We start from the raw sequence: 17,820 nt of genomic DNA, 5'->3' as shown, positions 1-17,820 counted from the left end.
GGTTTGTATTCAGTGAGCATATATGTAATGTATTGAGGTCCTTGGCCATTTAGTGATTTATAGACCAGTAATAATACTTTAATGTCTATTCTGAATGTAACTGGGAGCCAGTGTAGAGACCTGAGGACAGGTGTGATGTGCTCTGATTTTCTGGTTCTGGTTAGAATTCTGGCTACAGCGTTCTGGATGAGCTGCAACTGTCTGACTGTCTTTTTAGGAAGGCCCGTGAGGAGTCCATTACAGTAATCCACCCTGCTGCTGATAAAAGCATGAACAAGTTTCTCTAAATCTTCACTAGAAACAAAGCATCTGATTCTTGCTATGTTTTTGAGATGATAATATGCTGATTTACTGACTGCTTTGAGATGACTATTGAAACTCAGATCTGACTCCAGAGTCACACCAAGATTCTTGACCTTATTTTTGTTGTTTGACCTTTAGTAACAAGGTACGCATTTACCTTGAGAACCTCATCTCTGTTCCCAAACGCAATCATTTCTGTTTTTTCTTTGTTTAACTGAAGAAAGTTTTGGCACATCCAATTGTTAATTTCATCAATGCATTGGCAGAGGGTGTCAATGGGGCTGTAGTCATTAGGCAGTAAGGCTAAGTAGATCTGAGTGTCATCAGCATAGCTGTGGTAGGAGATTTGGTTCTTTCTCATTATTTAGCTTAGAGGGAGCATGTAAAGGTTGAACAGGAGAGGTGCCAGAATCGAGCCTTTTGGGACTCTACATGTCATGAGTGTCCACCTTGACCTATGGTCACCCATACTGACATGGTAACCTCTAACTTCAAGGTAAGATCTGAACCATTTGAGGACCGTGCCAGACAGCCCAACCCAGTTTTCCAGCCTATCCAGAAGTATGCTGTGATCGACAGTGTCAAATGCAGCACTGAGATCCAACAATACCAGCACTGTTATTTTACCTGAATCTGTATTTAGGCAGATATCATTGATTATCTTTATAAGAGCGCTCTCTGTACTGTGATGTGCTCTAAACCCAGATTGAAAATTGTCTAAACACCCCTTTAAGTTTAAGAACTTGTTAACCTGGTTAAAAACAACTTTTTCAATGATTTTGCCAATGAAAGGGAGATTTGAGATTGGTCTGTAATTGCTCAATAGGGTGTTATCCAGGTTGCTCTGTTTCAAGAGGGGTTTAACAACTGCAGTTCTAAGTGAGTTTGGAAAAATCCCTGAGAGAAGTGAAGCATTTACCACTTTTAGAAGATCCATTTCTAAACAGGTAAACACCATTTTGAAGAATGATGTGGGGAGCGTGTCAAGACTGCAGGTTGATGTTTTCATAGCTTGCACAGTCTCTTCTAAGATTGTACCATTAATTGCCATGAAATCAGACATAATGTCTGATTTCTTAAGTTGTGGTTGAGCTTGTTTGATATCGACACAGCTTGACTGATTGGATGAGCTGATTGCCTTTCTGATATTATTGATCTTATCAGTGAAGAAATGAGCACACTCATTACATTTGCTTTCAGAGAGGAGCTCACTTGGAATCCGACTAGGGGGGGTTTTTGAGTCTCTCTATCGTTGCAAAGAGTGTGCGAGCATTATTTACGTTGCTGTTTATAAGGCTTGAAAAGAAAGTCTGCCTAGCAGTGTTTAGTTCCACATTAAAAGCATGAAGACTGTCTTTATAGATATTATAATGGACTACTAGTTTTGTCTTTCTCCAAATTCGCTCAGCTTTTCTGCATTGTCTTTTCATCATTTGTACTCTCGGTGACCTTGTCCAAGATCCCTTTTGCCTGCCAGTCATCTTCTTGACTTTAACAGGAGCGATGTCATTTATGACATTCTCAATTTTAGAATTGAACAAATCAAGGAGAGAATCAACAGAGTCTGCAGATATACTTGGTGCTAGCGATATGGCCTTTATAAACTGCTCACTGGTGTTCTCATTTATGCATCTCTTTCTGACAGAGACAGATCTGTCTTTAATAGCTGGAGTGATCAATATATTAAAGAAGATACAGAAATGATCAGATAGTGCCACATCCTTAACAACAGTCGATGAAATGTCTAAACCCTTAGTTATAAGTAGATCAAGAGTGTGTCCACGATTGTGTGTGGGTCCTTGAACATGCTGAGTCAGATCAAAAGTGTGAAAAACAGTCATCAGTTCTTTTACAGCATTGATTTCTGGATTATCAATGTGAATATTAAAATCCCCAGCAATACTAAAATAATCAAATTCAGAGGTTACTATTGATAACAGCTCTGTAAAATCATCAATAAAAGCTGGAGAATATTTTGGAGGTCTGTAGATAATGATCAGTAAGATGTGTGGAGACCCTTTCAGTGTTATACTCAGATATTCAAGACAAATAGTCACCAAATGACACTTGTTTACATTCATAGACATCTTTAAACAGGGCAGCGATGCCTCCACCTCTCCTATTAGCTCTGCAAACACTCAAAAAGTCAAAGTTTAAAGGAGCTGCTTCATTCAGAACTGCTGCACTACAACTGTCATCTAGCCAAGTTTCATTTAAAAGCATAAAATCAAGGCAATTTGTGTCGATAAAATCATTGACTAAAAGTGACTTATTGTTGAGTGATCTGATGTTTAAAAGCGCTAACTTAACAGTTTTAGCTGTTTTTTCTACAGAAGTCTCAGATATACATTTAATAGACACTAGATTTGAATTATTTGCTTTACGGCCAAAAGAAGTCTTTGGTTTTCTGTCACTTGACACAACACATATCTGCTTAGAGAAAGCTACAGACACACTGGGTTCCTGCTTGTTCTGAAAACATTTGATAAAGACACTGTTTTCTAAGCAGGCCCCCGACACACATCACAGAGAGCTCTTGTGTTCACCAGCTGAAGATGGGGTGTTGTTGTTTGGGCCCTGGCGGTGTGGCAAAAATCGGAGGGCTCTTCCAGGTGGGCTCATAGGTGGTTGTGGATCAGGTTGATAACTGGGGGCTTGTGATTTGGTTGATAACTGGGGGCTTGTGGCAATGGAGTTTGAAAGCAATAGCAGTATTGAAAACAAACATTTTACTCAACCTGATGTGGCCTACTCAACCAGTTGTGGCCTAATGGTTAGAAAGTTGGATTTGTAGTTAAAAGCTTGCAGGTTTAAATCCTGGTCCTGGCAGTAATGAACTGAACTCTCTCCATCTTCCATACCCAGCTGAGGTGTATCATGTATCATTATGAGTTGTACATGACTTTAAATAAATGGTGCACTAAACCCATTTATCTCTGAAGCATGTAAATTTGAAGCCATTTAGTCTTAAAACCCTCCTTTTTTAAATTTTTTTTTATCGTACAATGTTTAAAATCTGCAATGTCCAAACTAGGTCCTGGGGCGGCGATGCAAGGTTAGCTTCAACTCAACACACTTATTTGGAAGCATCTTAAACTAGCAAGAACTTAATTATCAGGGGTGTTTAGCTGAAGTAGAAGCTAAACTCTGCAGGACACCGGCCCTCCAGAACTGAGACTGTACACCCCCTGTTTAGAACAGTTTACGGCTATTTTCATGGCAATGGTGAAAAAAAAATATTGCTTAAATAAAGGGTTATTTTACAGCTTGTTCTTTGAAAACAGCAGCATACCTCTGTGTCTCTAAACGATTCATCATTCATTGGCCTTTTCTTCATTCTTCTGATAAAACTCATCAGCTCAGTGCTGGTATTTTTGCACCTGGTACCTGGGCGGCCTCTGAGATGAAGATCATGACACTTCAGAGAGAGAAACGAGGAAAAATTGCATGAAATGTTAACAAACAAGCAATACAAAAATAAAATATGCTTCAAATATTTTGTTTGTATCACTTCATGTCAAGTTATGCAGCTTGAAAACTACAATATGAATTAACGGAAACATTTTACGACATGGATGCACTAATTTGCATTAAATAATGCTTAACTAATGCACTGATAATCATGTGTTAATGCAGGGGTGTCCAAACTAGGTCCTGGAGGGCCAGTGTCCTGCTGAGTTTAGCTCTAACTTGCTTCAACATACCTACCTGAAGATTCTAGTACATCCAATAAAAGTGTGGACACCCCTGGTTAATATGTAACTCAAGAAAAACTAAACCATTTATTAATGATTATAGAATGATATGAACATTACATCTTATTTTAACCAATAATCTAAATTCATATTGTTATTACCACAACTGGTCAACGCTAAGCATTTCAACTGCCAGTTGTCTATTTTAATTAATCATTAGCTGATTATTTGCTAAGGTGTCATTATGCTCTGACTTCACTTGCTGAGGCACAGACAACTAACTACAGTACATAACTAATTAGTTAACTGTACTTCGTCTCAGCAAGTTAAGTCTTAATACTACAGTACCTTGTAATATGCCTCATCAATATGCTTCATTGGTTTATCAAGCAATCGTGACACACCAACATATCTGGCCCAGTTCAGGCCCAGTTATGAATAATTAAACTTGGCTAAGACTTGGCCCAGATATGGTCCATGTTAAGTCCAGCAAGTTAAGTCTTAATATTACAGTATCTTAGCAAACTCAAGTTTATCTGTAAATTATTTAAGCATTTTAATTCAAACAGCAAGGGCAATGCAATGTTTAATTTCCAAATGTAATTGTTTAGTTTCTGTAGTACTCTCAATTGAAAGCTACTGTTAAATAGACCTACTTTACGTAAAATATCTTTTTATTAATTATAAAACAACATTTTTTTAGTAACTTTCGGAAATAAACTGAACTTTGCCCCAAACTTATCTCTAATTACATTTCATGTAATCACAGTGCAAGCTACCTTTTGCCATCTGCAAAACCCACACCATATATCCCAATTTTCATTGTGAATTAGTTACCCATATACTTCAACGAGGCCAATAAATTAACAGAACCCTTTAAATTTACTATATACTGTATTGTACTGTACTCTTATTATAAAAGTAATTTTGTAAAAAAAATTAACAAATAAAAATTATATATTCATTATATATATTCATTCATTTTCTTTTCGGCTTAGTCCCTTTATTAATCTGGGGTCGCCACAGCGGAATGAACCGCCAACTTATCCAGCACATATTTCACACAGCAGATGCCCTTCCAGCTGCAACCAATCTCTGGGAAACATCCACACCAACACACACACACACACACACACACTCATACACTACGGACAATTTAGCCTACCCGGAGTACCGGAGCACCCGGAGGAAACCCACGTGAATGCAGGGAGAACATGCAAACTCCACACAGAAACGCCAACTGAGCCAAAGTTCGAAACAGCGACCCAGCAACCTTCTTGCTGTGAGGCGACAGCACTACCTACTGTGCCACTGATATATATATATATATATATATATATATATATATATATATATATATAGATTTAAACAGTGAAAGCTGTTTTTTATCTGGGTTTCAACAAAAATAGATCACACTACCTTAAATTAAGTGATGTTGGCTGTGAAAGGAGCAAATTGAAGGTTTTAATAAAAATAAATAAATTAAATTTAGCAACACTGAGAGTAGTTAGATGAAATCTCTGTGATCTGTAATGATAAAGAAACTCTAAAAAGTAGTAAGCGTAAAAACCTTTTTAAAAATCATGTTTAAAAATGCATCATCAAAAATGCAATCTCTTATTGTTTCTTGATTGATTACGTGGAACATATAATAACATTGAACAGAAATCATGAAATCTCTTCATTATTCCCTTAAACATCTGTAATTATAGATTATTTCAGGTTTACTTACAGAAGTTCAGAGTGATTGTACAGAAAGAAACAGTATCCAGAGGTCTCAGAAAGACTTTTGGTCTGTGACGCAGTTCGAACACACCTTTATGTTTGTGACAGGACAAAGTTTGATTCCATCAGTAAAGTCAAAGTTCAGTGTTTGATAAAAAAATATTTTCTGCTTTATCTGAAGATCTGTATACAAGATTTGTATTCATTAAAATGAATATGGATCTTTCAATTTTTATTTATTTATTTTTTTTACAATTATGATCATTTATTACAGTTAATGGCTAAACAATACTAGTTTGAACAACACTGGAAAAATAATATTTTTTTCTTCATATTGACAATGTTTTGTTTATTGTAAAATAAAAATAATAATTCTATAGTAAATGAATATAATTAATCTACTGTGGCAATTCTATAGTTTCTATGGTAACACAACAATTATAGTAATATAAACAAATGGCCATACTTTATTTTTCTTCAACTCAAATAGGAATGCAGTTGCAGAGAACTTGAGTTAGGCACAGAGTTGAATTTGGTGTTGTTCCAATAGCAGGGACTGTTAAAAGTGAAAGTGTTCAAAATAGACAGTGTCTTTATGAGAAGCATAGTAGCCATTTAAAATGAATGGCTACAGAGCCACTGATCATTTAGTAGGCAAATAGCAGGCATGGCTTGTGCTCTTCACAGCTCATTAAATATCATTCTCACCCACAGATTATCAGTCGCTCGCAGAGGTTTGATCTGGTTGGAAGGCCTGACAAAAGATTATTAAATACTCCAGTCTCCAGAGGACAGGTGCTTAAACAAAAATTTGTGCTTAGATTAAGAAGGGTCTGGTCTTCAGACTTGGACATTTAAGCAGCTCTAAGTAGGGTTTAGTTGAAGGTGATGGTCCATAGAAGTAAACGCATAATATTTAAGCTGTTCAAAAACAAATGATGAATCATTGCAAAACTAGTATTGGTTCTCTACATAAAGCGGACAATGTGAATATGCTGTTTGGACTTGCTAACGCATCTACTACATTCCCACCCCCTTTGTCAATTCAATTTTAAAACAACATCTTGATTTATTTAAATTTAGAATGTTTAGTCTTGTCATTTTTGACATTTCTAACTTTTTAAGAATGGCTGCGTCAAAATCAAACATTTTATCCATATTAAAGCAATATTCATTCTAGTTCATTTTTTAACAGGATACAGAGAACAGGTTAAGACAATTGTACCATTGACTCAGTTCAGTTCATAAAACAAAATAACGACTTTATTTAATACTCCTCAGTGTGTTACAGTCAGACCACAGTCAGTATCACCTTTTCCTAAAAGCTGAAAAATGCTATTTTCACCAATCCTCCATTGAGTTCTTAGGACTCATGGTGAGCATGGCATAAAGATGGACGAGGAGAAGGTGGATGCCATCACTTCTTGGCCACAACCTACATCTGTCAATGAACTCTAGAGATTCTTTGGGTTTGCCAATTTTTTATCACAGATTTATTGCAAACTATAGTAATTTTCCTGTCATCTCAGAAGAAAGTCTAGGTCTCAACTAGAACAAGCTGTTGGAGCCTTTCATGCTCTGAGTGAAGCATTCACGCAGGCCCCCCTCCTGGTTAACCCCAATCCAGAACTGCCTTTCTCAGGGACACGGGGTACCACCAAGAATCCATCCATGTGCCTTTTTTCCTGCAAGTTCAGCCCGGCGGAAGCCAATTACAACATCAAAAATCATTCTTTGCTATAATGTTGCAAAGTTCTTTGCTAGTTCTTTGCATTCTTTGCTATAATATTGGTCTTGAAAGAATGGAGACATTGGCTGGAGGGATCACCGATTCACCGGAGGGTTTTTACTGATCATAAGAATCTGCAGTTCCTGCAAGAGGCCAGCCGTCTCAACTCATGGCAAGCCAGGGTTATTGTTTACCCAATTCAACTTCTTAATTTTATATCTCAATTAAATTCAATTCATGTTTATTTATATAGCACTTTTCATAATGTAGATGGTGTCAAAGCAGCTTAGCATAGTTCTGGTAAAGAAAAGTTGAGGTTCAGTTAATTTTAGTTTAGTGTGGTTTAAATTTTACTGCTGAAAGTTCAAACACTGAAGAGCAAAATCATTTTTGCGCAGCTCCACAAGTCCCAACCCAAGCAAGCCGGTGGAGAAGTGGCAAAGAGAAAAAAAAAATTAACTTCACCAATTGACAACAATTAAGCCTTCTGTTTGGCACTACCATTATTCTTCTGGCCAAAAATCCTGTGTAGAGCTGCAGTCTAGGCGCCAGAGGCTGGATGTCCATCGTACAGGTGTGAGTAAGTCATCGGTGGATGGTCAAGCTGGCCCAAACTATCGATTCAGGGACTCGTCTGTCACGATGGTCTTTCAGGAATCAGTATCATGCACATCATTCCTCCATGACGACCACAGCATCAGTTCGAGATGCTGCCTGGTCCAGGATTATGGATACTCTGGGATCATATCTTCACAGATCTAATACCAGAATACCAAAGCAGATGCCCACTCCCGTATTCATGGACCAGAGATGCTCCCAAGAATCCTTAACTGATTATACCATCTCAATTGATCGCCAGTCCCATAGAATGGGAGACGCCTCTACTAGACTACCAGATCGGCCAGAAGGTGTGGCTATCTATGAGAGATATGCATCTCTGTCAGCCCTATAGGAAGTTGAATTCCTCATACTTTTGCTCATTTACAATCACTGAACGGATCACCCCAGTCACATACCGCCTCCGCCTACCTCCAGAGTGCAAATTCCACCTCACATTTCATGTCTCTTTATTAAACCTTTCCACTCATCTGTCTCCATAGAACCTGGTCCTCGGCAACGAAGGCACTATCTATCAGACTCATGAGGTTTTGGATTCTAGACAGCATGAGGGAAGATTTGAGTGTTTAGTGGACTAGGAAGGTTATGATCCAGAAGAAAGGTTGTAAGTACAAAGGGATGACATTCTGGATCCAGTTCTGTTGGTAGTGATCCATGCTTTACACCCAGATTGTCCTGACCTTTACCACACAGTCAGAGCAGGTTCTCTAAATGGTCAGTGTCAAACATTTTTTCCAAGTTACTCACCTCTCCTTGTCTCCAGTGTCTGCATCTCTCTCCTGGTGTTTTCTGTCCTAGTTCCTCATCGGGTCTTCGTTTGTTCTCTATATGTCTGGTTCCCTATGTTCCTGGAAGCACACATAGATTCAAGCCCTCTCTGAATACTCCATCTGCAATCTGTTCTATGTCATTCTGTTTACCTGCCATCCTCTACTAAATAAACTGTATATTTACCTGGTTCTACATCCTTTCGTGACAGTGTCAGTATAGGGCGCATGTTCATGAGAGCTTAATGACATTCTGATTGAATCACTGAAGGCACATGGTCTGTTTTGTGGATGTTTTTTTCTTTGGACTAAAATGTTTTTTGGACTTTTTTTCTGAAAAAAATATATTTTCTGAAATATCTCAGTTTGTGTTCTGAAGATGAACAAAGGTTTCAGAAGTTTGAAATGACATATGGGTGAGTAACTAATAATAAATATTTTTTGGGTGAAAGATCCCTTTAAATCAGTTACTATGAAAGCGCTGGTTAAAATGCATATGACAGTAAATTTAAAATATAACAGTTAAACATGTTCTATTTGAGATGAAAAAGTTATTAAAATTGCACAAACGCAATTTTTTTTGCAACGAGTATGCCAAAAATTATTGCAACTGTTCTAATTATCAGATTTATGATTATTCATAATAAAATGACTTTAGCACAGCTCTTGCAGTATAAGAGTAAAGCAAATACAATATTAAAAAGCAGCATTAATTCATAAATTTAAAATAGATTTTGATATTGTTAATTTATAATTTGTATTACACAACCCAGTGTATAACAAATACGCATCGCAAACAAATTAGCAGTTAATATCCTGGAGCTCCCATGTAATCAGTAAACTAGAGTTTATCTAAGTCAATGTATCTTTGGCATACAGGCTAACTGGGAGAAAACGGCAGCTGAATACAGTACAATAACATCATCAGAACTGCTAAAACCAGATGTTAATTAAAATGACAATTTGCATACATTTTCTTGACAGAGGTATTGTAGACGAATAGGATAAACAAATTGCCATCCTAAAGCATATCACCAAAGAAGTTCTACAAGAATTATTAGTAACATCAAGAGTGTTTTCCTATGCTCCGTTTACATATGCAGGTAACTGGCTTTAGAACACATTTACAGAGGCAAACTATTAAGCTTAAAACAAATATTTCAAATCATATTCTAAATATGTTTTTTTATTTCCTTTACTTCAGAGCAGTTTTTTTTCAACCACGTTCCAGGAGGACCACCAGCTCTACAGATTTCCCTTGTCTACTTAACCAGACACACCTGATTCAGATCATCAACACTTTAACAGAGACTGAAAGACCTGTAATGGGTGTGACAGACAAAGGAGATAATTAAAACATGCAGTGCTGGTGGTCCTCTAGAAACGTGGTTGAGAACACTGCTTAAGAGCAAAAGTATACATGGAAGCATACAGACCAAAATCTCCAAATCAAACAGTACATCAAGTGTCCTTCCTTAATAATAGCTTCATACTTTTGATGTCAGTCTCCTCATCAAAAAATGAATAATTTTGTCAGTATGTACGATCATAAATCTAAACAGCCTTTGCTCATATGTGAAACGTTTTTTGTCAGTATCAGTTCATCTGTGAGCAAAGACAACATGTGAAATTAAAAGCAACAGTTGTAACAGTGATAAAACAATAACACAATTAATAGTTTTATATTTATTGTGCAATGAAAAATAATTTAGTCAAAATATGTACTCCTTTAAGCAATAGTAACAACAACAGCAAAAGTAATCAAACAATACAATACATTTTTGTGCTATAACAATACTAATAAAACACCAAAACAATAAAGTCTTGTGCAAAACAAATTAAATTAGCAACATAACATAGCGTTTCCCAACCCTGTTTCTGAAGGCACACCAACAGTACATATTTTTGGATGTCTCAGTGTGAACGGATACACATGTGTAAAGAAAAAGTTCATGGAGTTGTGTTAATATATTCAATCTTAAAAACAAATTTGAGAAATGCTTTAATGAAGCCTCTGAACCAGTATCTTAAAGTATATCTACAAGCTGATGCTCAGCGTCAGACGAAGGAAAAAGTATAGTGTGAATGCAGCCTTCTTTTTCTGATCCTGACACTTAACCGTTAGATGATACTGGTCAAGGCAGTAAACGCAGGCAAGTCAATAAGAAAATGGCCTGTCAACACAGCAGCATCTAATAACAAAGTTATTATGTCACTCATTGTACATTCGATTAATGGCCACTTCAGACTATTTTTTACAATCCTCCAGCAAAAGCACTACTTAAAGGGCCATGAAACCCCCTCGTTTCAGCAGGGTGTTTTCACACCTCTACTTTGAAAAAAGTCAGAAAAGTGGGCATGTCCAGCTCTGTTTAGGGGGGAGTGTAGTGGGACTAGAGGAACTAAAGTGGGAGGGTGTGGGAGTGTCTACTTGGGCGCGCGCGAGTTTCAGAGTCAAAATACACACACAGGAGAAAGTGATGGTGTTTAACCTACATGGACATCTGTAGTCGAATTATTTGCCAAATTATTAAATGTTGGACTTTAACTGCAGTTTGGCTCTTTGATTCAGGGAATTCATTCATGCTCCTCGCGACAAACAAGATATTTGATTTGAGGTACGCTCTAAGCGTGTATTTTTCATGCAATGTTTGATACCGCACGGCGAAAGAGAGAAAAAAACCCTCCCCATTTCCCGAAAACTTAGATGCACACGGCAGGTAGCGTCAGAAAGCCGCGTGTGTTATTCCGGCCACAAAATGCGGTAAAAACCCTACACGAGGTTAAAGTTTGGTTCCGGTGCTAACATGTTTACACTCGGTGCAATAGTTAAATTAGTTCGATACGAAAAAACTGAATAAACAAAGAGCACTGGTCCCTCTCTTACCAAATCTGTAGAGACAGGACAATCACCAGCAACTAGAGCCGCATCTTTATGAAGAGAAGACTACAAGCAAATCCGGATTTCAGCGTTTGCAGATGAGAACAGCTCTCAGGTAAACAATAATCCTCCTTAGACACGTAAGTTATTGTTGTCGAGCGTCGCGTACAGTGTTAATCCACACGTGACTCCAGCTGAGCTCTCACAGAGAGAAAATGAAAACAAAACCTAACGGCAGCAAACTATAAAAGCAACACTTCACGCTTGTTTTGCCAACACAACATGCCGTCTCTGTCGTGTAAACACGGTGACACTAATGAATATTAATGAAGTTGCACAATAGAGCGCGCTGATTGGTTTGAACCAAGCCTTACTCATGCATTAATGCAGCACACTGTAAGACGTAATAAGACACACTCTGGCACAGGCGTCCAGTCTGCACGCTGGAATACAACGCTATTATGTCATGACCGTGACGCAGCTTCAAAAATTCATTTCAAACCGGAAGTAAGAATTTGCTTGAAATAACGCAAAAACAACCAATTTACACTTTTTAGTGAAATATAGGTGTCCTAATAGTGTTTTTAGCAGTGTGGGACACATATACGACTGTCAACAGCTCAAAAAATGTGTTTTGGTATTTCGTGACCCTTTAATGGCAGTGGTTTAAAGCTGCGGTCACATTCGAGTTTGAGCTTGCGAAATTCTGTTGTACAGCGCTGAGAAAAGGGGCGGGATTATACAAGATGATTAGACATTTTAAAAAGCAAACGATTGGTCAATATTTTTAAATTGTCTTAAAATGTTCTGATCATGGATTGGTCTTATGCAGGCAAGTGATGCGATTTCGCAGGTCAGAGTACACCAAGCTTGAACTTTGCAATGCGTGTGTATGAATGGAAGTCTATGGGGAGAAAAGTCCAGTGTGACCGCAGCTTTACTGGTGAGAGACAATGATTTTACAATCAATTCTTCACACATTCATCTTTTCTCTAGCTGACCTTTGTCGATAAACCTTATATTATCTCAGGACGGATTGCTTGAAAATCAGTTGATGGAAAAGCCAGGATGCGCATAAATTTAGAAAATTTGCATAAAAAAACACAAGCGCATAACTGAGTAGGATAAACTTTTTATCCAATACGAAAAAATGTTTTTTACTGAACGAATTCCAGTATGTGCATTAAAAAAGGTCATGTGGTTTTGTTATAAGAGATCATGTGATGATAAAAAATGTGTGTGAATGGATAAACCTGCAGGCTGAGTGTTCTGTAAACCATCTGAAACGTTGTTTTAGTCATTCGAAAACACCTCAACCATTTCAGTATTAGTGTTAGTATATTATTAATGACCTCCAGAATTGTCTGTGCTTCGCGTCTCACGCTTTCAAACGCCACAGCACATTCACTGCATGTCAGGATTGCCTTCTTCAGGTGCAAGTCATTTGTTAAATGAAGAAAAGATTTACGCAGCTTCTCCTACCGCAGCAAATTCCATTTTTACTGTTGATGTTTGGCGCCAGTTAATCAGGAAGTGACAATTTTGTTCGCATGACTCGTTGGATGGAAACGCTGGTTTATTTGCACATCTTTTATGCGATAATCTAGTTTTGTACACAAAGTTAATTCGCATTTTTGAATGAAACATAGCTATTGATGAGGGAATTTTCAGTTTTGGATGAACTATCCTTTAATAACACAATCAAAAGAATGCTCAATGCGCTTATTTTATGATGAAGCCATTTTAAAAAACTAAACGTGTGTGAAGGAGCGCATAAGTTTAGGATCAGCGCTGTAAACATTGCAACAACATGCTGTGGACTACAACGCCCCAGCTGTTGCCGCGATTTCAATATGCAGATGTAGTACAAACATCAGTTAAGTTTAATTTAAACAATTAAAAGCATATCATTTGCCTATAGCTACAGTAGGACGTACAAAATGACAATCTAATTTATCTGTAGCCCCTTTCACACAGTGATACCGGTAAATATCTGGAAAATTTCCGGAATGACTTTACCGGTATATTCAAAAAAGCGCTGTTCACACAGGCGAGGACGTTCCGGAAATTTTCCGGAAAAGAGCATTCACACATCCATTCCAAAATACCAGTAAATTCTGACATCATTCACCACAAATGAGCTTTAAACGGCTGCGCTTGTATTTGTAAACATTTGACTAAATTACAAACTCTGTGGATGATCAATATTGTGAACAACTTTCGCAGGATCACTTTGGCATGTCGAGATGTTCATAATATGTGCGTGTGCAGGCGCTCACAGGCTGTTTCACAGGCACACGCAAAGCTTGAAGGTAAACAAACAACGGCTTATCATAAGCATCTCATCGATGATTATTTACACAGTTGGCATTAAGAAGAACATATAAACGTGATCTGACTAACTTCTAGCAGCTAAATGTGTCTGGAAAAATATTCAAAGGCTTTTATTCTCATAAACCGCGCGGACGTAAATGCGTCTGACTGTTGTGATTGGCTAAAGCAGACGACTCACGTCAGCACGTTCTAGACGTGCACGCGCTTATTATGGCAATCTTCCTTCTGCGTTCACACAGCGCAGCATTCCGGCAAATTGCCGGTAATGTTACAACTTCTCTTTCCGGAAAATAGCCAGAACGAATTTACCGGTATTTTCAAAAAGGACCTGTTCACACATACAACCTTTCCGGAAAATTGAAGGCAATTTTCCAGAAAGGTCTGTATGTGTGAAAGGGGCTTGTGAGAACACTAAACTCATTTTGTGAATGCGCTGATGAGGTATCTAGTCCATGTGAACAGTGCGCACACTTGCTTTTACCATCCTGAATTTTAAACAGACTTTCTCCAGGGAATTAACTGAAAGTTGAACTCTTTTAAATGAATTGATAAAGCTGGGTCAGCACTTTCAGCGGTATCTACATCCGGAAACAACCTCCTCAGTCACAGCTTTTGTTGCAACAGCAGGTTGTTCTTCAGCCCAGGGCCGGAGTGGGACTCCTTTTCAGCCCTGGAGTTTCAAGCCTCAGACCGGCCCACCTCAGTTCACGACTGACTATATTAAAATAAGGTCATTTCCAAATCAGTTTCTAATGACACTATCACGTCTTTTTTTGAGAAAACAGCTGCTTTAGAACTTCAAATGTTCAACAACCCTAACAGTATTATATGTCTCAACAATAAAAATGAAAACAATAAGTTACTCTAACGAGGATCGATCCCGGTTCCGCAGCGTCTTTTTCTAACGCGCTAACCGCTGGACCACAATAGCTGCATTCAGAAAGGAGACACAACTGAGTTTTATAATCATTAAAATAGATGAAAAGAGAAGAGTTGCGGTAAAATAATGAATAAAAAGGCTGTGGTCAAGTAAATAAATAAATTTGAAAAGTGTGACTGCTGAGAGCAACAGATTCTGCAGCTTGGGACACCGGCCCTCGCGGCCAAAAAACGGACCGGCCCACCGGGAATTCTCCCGGGCCTCCCGATTAGCCAATCCGGGCCTGCTTCAGCCCCTTTGTGCACAAGCTGTTCAACCACTGGTTCCTTTTAAACTTGATTTAAAGTGCTTGAACAAGACTTCAGGTGGTGCTGTTGAGCCTAGAGGAACACATTACATAAAGCAAACACAAACAGGAAACACAAATCACTTGTTAATTATTGAAATTATTTTATACGTCCATATGGGCACAATGTATATTGCATGTGTTGCTCACCCTAATTTCTTGAGTTTACAGTAAGGATTATTCAGCAAGTCCCACAGAATGTCTTTTTCTCTGTTTCCTATTTGATTTCCACTGAGCTCCAGTTCTCTCAGGTGTGATGGGTTTGATTTCAGAGCTGAAGTCAGGATCTCACACTGTTTCTCTGTAATGCTGCATTCTGACAAACTGGAAACATAATGAGAAGCAAACGATGAATCAGATCCATGTCAAGTTCATGTGTGGAAAATAAATAATAACTAAAAAGAGTGGCTAAAACACCAGCATAAAACATGAAAACGTATTCATTTAATAAAGGATATTCACTGCTTTGATGTTAATTTAAGGGCATTTTAAAAAATAATCACAAATTGCAGCACTTTTAGAGCATTTGCAATAAAAAAAAAAGATTTCCTAAAAAATAATAAATCAAATAGTACAATTAATAATAATACAATTAAAAAATTAGTCCCATAAAAACCTGAACGAATATTGCAGTTATTAGTGTGTTCTCAGCTGTCTCCTTTTGTACAGAGGTTGTAGTTTTTTTCGATACACTTTTTAAATGTGCTGCACATTTCAGTTTAGGCTTACTTTGCTTTGTTAGCTTGAGTTTAGTCTTTATTTCGGGAACATTTAGTTTTGCGTTTACATTTATTGTGATTTTTATTTTTGTCATTCCAGTTAACAGACATGTTTTTGATCAGCAGTGTTAGTTACTGTAGTTTTCGGTTACTAACAACCTTGGCTGGCACACGAAACAAGTTTATAACCCAAAGCTTGATGAATGATAAGCGTACAAACCATAACACCACAATAAACTTGAATCCCTCCATAACTCCTGTACAGTATAATGTTACTTACACTAATTTCTCCAGCTTGAGTTGAGGCTTCATCAGTAAATCAGTGAGGTTTTTCACTGCAGAGTCTCCTAGTTTATTCTCACTGAGGTCCAGTTCTCTCAGGTGTGATGGGTTTGATTTCAGAGCTGAAATCAGGTTGAAACAATCTTCATCTTGTATACTGCAGTGTCTTAACCTGCATTTGGACATTTAAACAAAATTAATTTCATTACTTTACAAAACATTAGTTATTTTACATCAAATGTGAATGTTCCTCACCTCAGTGCCTCCAGTTTCCAGCGTGAATCTTTCAGCACATCATAAAAGTGCTTCACTCGTTTGCGCTTGAGTTTATTCCCACTTATATCCAGCTTTCTCAGGTGTGATGGGTTTGATTTCAGAGCTGAAGTCAGGATCACAAACTGTTTCTCTTTGATACTGCATTCACACAGACTGAAGACAAACACAGAGTAGAGAATGGCTCAGATTCTTGATAGCAAACTTCCGTTGCTACAGGATATATAGTCTTACATATAGACAATAGACTGACTTTTTAATCCAAATTAACATGTAAACAGGAATAAAATGAAACTAACGCCAGCATTTCCAGTTTGCATCGTGAGTTCCTCAGTAAATCACTGAGGCTTTTAAATCCAGAGTCTTCTAGTTCATTCCCACTCAGGTCCAGTTCTCTCAGGTGTGATGGGTTTGCTTTTAGCGCTGAAGTCACAGATGAACAACCATTACCTGTCATATTACAGTTTCTTAACCTACATAGGGAGAGAGAGAAGGAAGGTCTCAGAGGTTTAAAATGACATGAGTCTGAGTAATTAATAGCAAATAGCAAAATTTGGGGAGAACTAACCTAATAAGTCAGTTACTATGAATCTTGAAAGAATCAGTTAATCATTAAAAGATTTAGATTCAAATGTAATCTTAATTCAAAATGAGTAAATTTACATATGTTTATTAATCTTTTTAACGATCACAAAAATACATTCAACACTGCATTTAACCTGCAGAAGGCAGAGAAGTTGCCTTGTATGTGGAAAAACAGTTTTGGTCTTTACGGCCAGGACACACCAAATCATTGGTCAGCGATTTTAGGCATTGTGTTTCACTAACAATAAGTTGATGTCTCTCACCTCAGTGTCTGTAGATAACAGCGTGCATCATTCAGTAGCTCACATATGTGCTTCACTCCGCCACTTTTTATTTGATTCCCACTAAGGTTCAGTTCTTTTAGTTGTAATGGGTTAGATTTTAGAGCTAAAGTCAGGATCTCACACTGTTCCTCCGTAATACTGCAATCACACAGACTAAAGACAGAAAGAGAAAGAACAATAAGTCAGATCTCTGATGATTTCACCTAAACTTTGGATAAGAAGGGTTAGAAGATAAGCTCTTTTCAGTTTAAGGATGAACTATCCTGGTAACAAATAACATTGAATATATATATATATATATATATATATATATATATATATATATATATATATATATATATATATCAGGTAATGTGTCCTAATGTGACTAATTTAAATTATTCTACACTGTACAATATT

General features: G+C 37.5%; 2 protein-coding genes across 2 annotated transcripts in view; one reads left to right on the top strand and one right to left on the bottom strand.

Moving 5' to 3' along the window:
• Positions 1–17,820, top strand: part of LOC147838394 (uncharacterized) — a 900,722-nt gene that overhangs the window by 521,016 nt on the left and 361,886 nt on the right. The gene's annotated exons all lie outside the window — the stretch shown is intronic.
• The window catches only part of LOC147831501 (NACHT, LRR and PYD domains-containing protein 12-like), a 30,512-nt gene continuing 23,200 nt past the window's right edge, over positions 10,509–17,820 (bottom strand). The window contains exons 23-28 of the mRNA XM_087303371.1: positions 17,401–17,574; positions 16,852–17,025; positions 16,535–16,708; positions 16,278–16,451; positions 15,429–15,602; positions 10,509–15,312 (exon numbers count right to left, since the gene is read on the bottom strand). Coding sequence (XP_087159497.1) covers positions 15,294–15,312; positions 15,429–15,602; positions 16,278–16,451; positions 16,535–16,708; positions 16,852–17,025; positions 17,401–17,574 — 889 coding nt within the window. The 3' untranslated portion in view covers positions 10,509–15,293. The remainder of the gene's footprint in view (positions 15,313–15,428; positions 15,603–16,277; positions 16,452–16,534; positions 16,709–16,851; positions 17,026–17,400; positions 17,575–17,820) is intronic.

The sequence above is a fragment of the Danio rerio genome, chromosome 22 (assembly GCF_052040795.2).
Source record: "Danio rerio strain M-AB ecotype USA chromosome 22, GRCz13ab, whole genome shotgun sequence".
Classification (NCBI taxonomy): Eukaryota; Metazoa; Chordata; class Actinopteri; order Cypriniformes; family Danionidae; genus Danio; species Danio rerio.
Note: the sequence above shows the minus strand (reverse complement) of the source record. Positions and strands in the feature narration are given on the sequence as shown.